Source organism: Metarhizium brunneum, chromosome 2 (assembly GCF_013426205.1).
Source record: "Metarhizium brunneum chromosome 2, complete sequence".
In the NCBI taxonomy this organism is placed as follows: domain Eukaryota; kingdom Fungi; phylum Ascomycota; class Sordariomycetes; order Hypocreales; family Clavicipitaceae; genus Metarhizium; species Metarhizium brunneum.
In genome coordinates this window covers 108,340-112,215 of record NC_089423.1, presented here as the reverse complement: position 1 = coordinate 112,215, position 3,876 = coordinate 108,340, and the positions used below count along the sequence as shown (strand labels likewise).

At 50.5% G+C, this 3,876-nt stretch overlaps 1 protein-coding gene across 1 annotated transcript; it reads left to right on the top strand.

Annotated features, from left to right (window-relative positions):
• Window positions 1–519: 519 nt before the first annotated feature.
• Window positions 520–3,022, top strand: G6M90_00g030230 (uncharacterized protein; the record flags this gene model as incomplete). Its single annotated transcript, XM_014684250.1, has 2 exons — window positions 520–775; window positions 837–3,022. The coding sequence occupies 2 exons, from the start codon at window positions 520–522 to the stop codon at window positions 3,020–3,022; spliced, it is 2,442 nt and encodes an 813-aa protein (XP_014539736.1).
• Window positions 3,023–3,876: the final 854 nt, after the last annotated feature.

The following is a 3,876-nucleotide window of genomic DNA, read 5'->3' as shown; positions in this document are numbered from 1 at the left end:
TGCACCAGATGGTATAAAGAGGCTGCTGCATGAAATGCGGGCTGAAACCGGAACCCTTGATGTCTCTGTGAGTTGCCATCTGTCACCATGTAACCCGCGCGCTTCGGAAGCTCATACAAATGAAATCCAACTTCTCGTAGAACCGAGCTGCAGAAACTACTCTCGCTCACAGCATCATGCCACACATTTCACCATGTTGCTGGCTGCGCGTCGTCTCGTCTTCTCCATTCTATTCCACGCGATTGTCCTGGCCAAGATAGTCCATCTTTACGTGAATGCCCACTCTTTCTCGTTGGCGGCTTTCCTGGTTTGCCTACCCGTGTTTCTTATCCCCGATGTGCTTGTCCTGCTCCTTGTGTGGTCTCTTTTGCAAAACAGACGGGGACGATGTTCTCTGCTGAGCACCGTTGCTTCGTGTCTTGTCAGGTACGGATGGCCCCTTTTCCTCAAAACATGATCAATGAGATCGGTGGCACATGCCCACCAAGCTGTGTCTATCCAGACACTGACGAGAGAACCATGAGCAATAGCATTTCGACATGTTTTGCCGCAGCAGCACTTGTCAGCTTCTTCTGTGAGACGGGAGGGGAAATCCGATGGGCCGATGCCGTCTCGGTTGCCTTTGACGCTGGCGCCAGAAAGGTAGCGTCCAGCGGCTCAGGCAATGCGTTGATAGCTTGTGCTGCGATCATTGTGGTTTCCTTCTCTATGCAGGATCTGCTGCACCGAGCTGTAGGTGCAGTCTTGCACCATGCGCGCGATCAGCTGGATTCGAGTAAGTTGGCTGGTTTCTGGACTCTTGTTCATACCGCCTCGCTAAACGGTCCCTCCACCAGTGCTTCATCTTACACCGGGAACCTATTTTGCGAAGAAGCTGGCGGATCATAATCTTCTGCTCCCCACGGTAGATAAACAGATTACTGGTTGCATCGATTTAGATGGACTTTATGCCAGAAAAGAACAGTGTGTACCAGCCAGCTGCTCTTATTCCGCTGGCTATGTGTCGGGGCGTCGTTTCATTTGTTGGTGTATCATTGGCACGCAGCTTCTGGGTTGTTTATTGTGCGTATTTCTCCAACCGAATCTTCCCTACCGCCATGCTGCAGCGACGTTGCCTCTGTCTCTACTCTCTGTCGTGCGCTCCTGTATACTAGGGGCCGCAGACCACCCGGATGTTACGTGGCCACTGCCCAACCTTGTGACAAGGCTGAAGTGGGAATCGCCAGATGGTTACTTCAAAGGCTGGGCTCCCGGAACGGACAACGAGTTCGTCAGTAAATACAGAAGCAGAGTTCCCGAGTGGCTGCCCGAGTCGCCGCCTTCCGGGTTCCATCGTTGGGAGCCTCAGTCAAAACCGACGTCTGGCAACACGTCGGACAATGCAACCGACGACGAGCATGCAGAATCTCCAGATTCCGCATCAGACAACCAGCACTTTTATAACCCCGTAAATGACCCCTTGAAGATCAACAACCTCCATGGAAACATCTTGCCGGCGCTGAGAAACACGCTGGAGCTAGAGTCGGTCAACATACGGCATGTTGTGCTTATTCAGATGGAAAGTATGCGGCAGGAGCTGTTTCCTCTTCAAAAAGAATCCAACTTTCACAAAATGGTTTTGCAGTCACATGATGAGTCCAAGCATGATGATGTGAATCTTCAGCTGGCCCGCCTCACTGTGAACGCGGAAAGAGTAACCGGAATGTCGGGAGATTTTCATACAGCTGACGGAAGACGGATTCCACCGGAATCCAAGGAGTGGCACGACAGGACAGAAGCTGGCTTAGGGGGCTTGAATGTCATCGGGACACACACTACTTGCAGCTCGTCCATTAAGAGCCTGGCGGCGATACATTGCGGCGTTTGGCCCATGCCCGTCGACTGGTGCGAAGAATCCAAGCTCCAGAGCTATCAGCCTTGCTTGCCGCAGATCTTCAAGTTACTCAATATGCTAAAGAGTGAAACACGCAACAGCTCAGACTATCGTGACCATAAATGGTATCCTGCCTTTTTTCAGTCCATTGCCGATGAGTTTGACGACCAAAACAACATGGATCAGATGATTGGATTCGAGCACATCGTGACTAGACAGCAAGTCGATGACCAAGTTGCAAACAGCGGGGTGGATGAGGAAGAGGTCAACTACTTTGGATATGCTGAAACGGCGATAAAGTCTCATATTAAGGACTACATAAAGAAGGCAATAGAAAGCAATCAGCGAATGTTTCTCTCTCATTTCACCAGCACGACACATCATCCGTGGAGCGTCCCGTCGTGGTTCGACAAGACGGAATACATGGGTAGTGCGCGCGGGGGACTTACGACTTCGCATGAAGACATGAACAACTACTTGAACACGATCCGCTGGAACGACGCCTGGGTAGGCGAGGTGATGCAGCTGCTCGACGACTTTGAAATCTCAAACGAGACGTTGGTCGTCTTTGTGGGAGACCACGGGCAGGCGTTTAGAGAGGACACCAAAGCCAGCGGCACGTACCAGAACGGCCATATCAGCAATTTCCGCGTGCCTCTGGCATTCAGGCATCCGCGAATTCCCCGTGTTCAACTTGCCGTGAACTCAACCTCCATCAACATCTTGCCTACAGTGCTTGATCTCTTGATTAGTAGCGGGTCGCTGAATGCGCGTGATACCGATGCAGCGTCGGACATTATCCAAGATTACGAGGGGCAGTCACTAATCCGTCCCTTTGAAGCCACGCATCGCGGCCGCCGTGCTTGGAACTTTAGCATTGTCAATCCAGGCGGTCGCTTCCTTGCCATGACGTCGGCCGATGTACCCTGGCGGCTTGTTCTCCCTTGGGACGACAGTGCGGAATACGTCTTCACGAACCTTGAGAAGGACCCGCTAGAACTAGACGGCATCTTGAATTGGTCTCTGGAAGGCCTTGTGTCGGATGTTGAACGACATCTTGGCACGGATGCGGCCACATGGGTGCGCGAGGCAGCATCTGTTGCCCGCTGGTGGGGGATGGAACGTAAACGACTCTGGAAATACCACTGACAAGGGGCGCTGTCACAAAAATATGGGTTCTCATGAATAGAAACGGAATGCTAGTGCTATATAGTAATGCAAAAATTACGTGGTTTACCATTGTTGCTATTTGATGGCATCCCTGCCCTGTCTGTCTCTTGACAGTCCGATTTGGCCAGTATGGCGACTTGGTACAGGCAATTCATTGCCAATCTTATTATTACGCAGAAAATGAATGCTGCGGGCCAACTAGCCCCTTCTTACAGCAGCGGAGGCAAAAGCTATTGGGCTAGATCATATACTTGGCTACCGGAAATTCATTCTGTCACGGACTGTGTCTACTTATACATACGACTTGGAGGTTTCTTACGAGAATCTTCCTTGCCAACCTAGCTGCCTATTCAATTAGTGACTTACGCACCATGAAAGACACTGGCGTCTTTGTATCGAGGGAATTGAGACAAACAATGTTTGTAGTTACCATAGAACATGACGCCAGTGGACCTTTGCATTGAATAGCAACGACTTAGCTAGTAGGTTTGCCGGACATCTTGTAGCTTAAACCTTGAAGCGTAATTACAAGCATCTAGATAAAAAGGCCCGAGTAGATGAGTACGTACTCGCCAACACGCGCACAGTAGATGACGTACTCGTTGACACCAAGCCTCGCCGAGGATCTAGTTTGATACGCTAGGCGTGAGCGGAAACATTTTAAATCGAGACAGAGGCAGAACAGTGTGTACATTAAATCGAACAAGGCTTCCCACTGCACTGGCCGAAAGAAAAAATGACTACACTTACAGCATAGACAAAGCTTAATTCCAAGTCCCCTTTTTCCTAGGGTATAAAATGACTCCACACCCTCGCGTTCAACATTCACACAA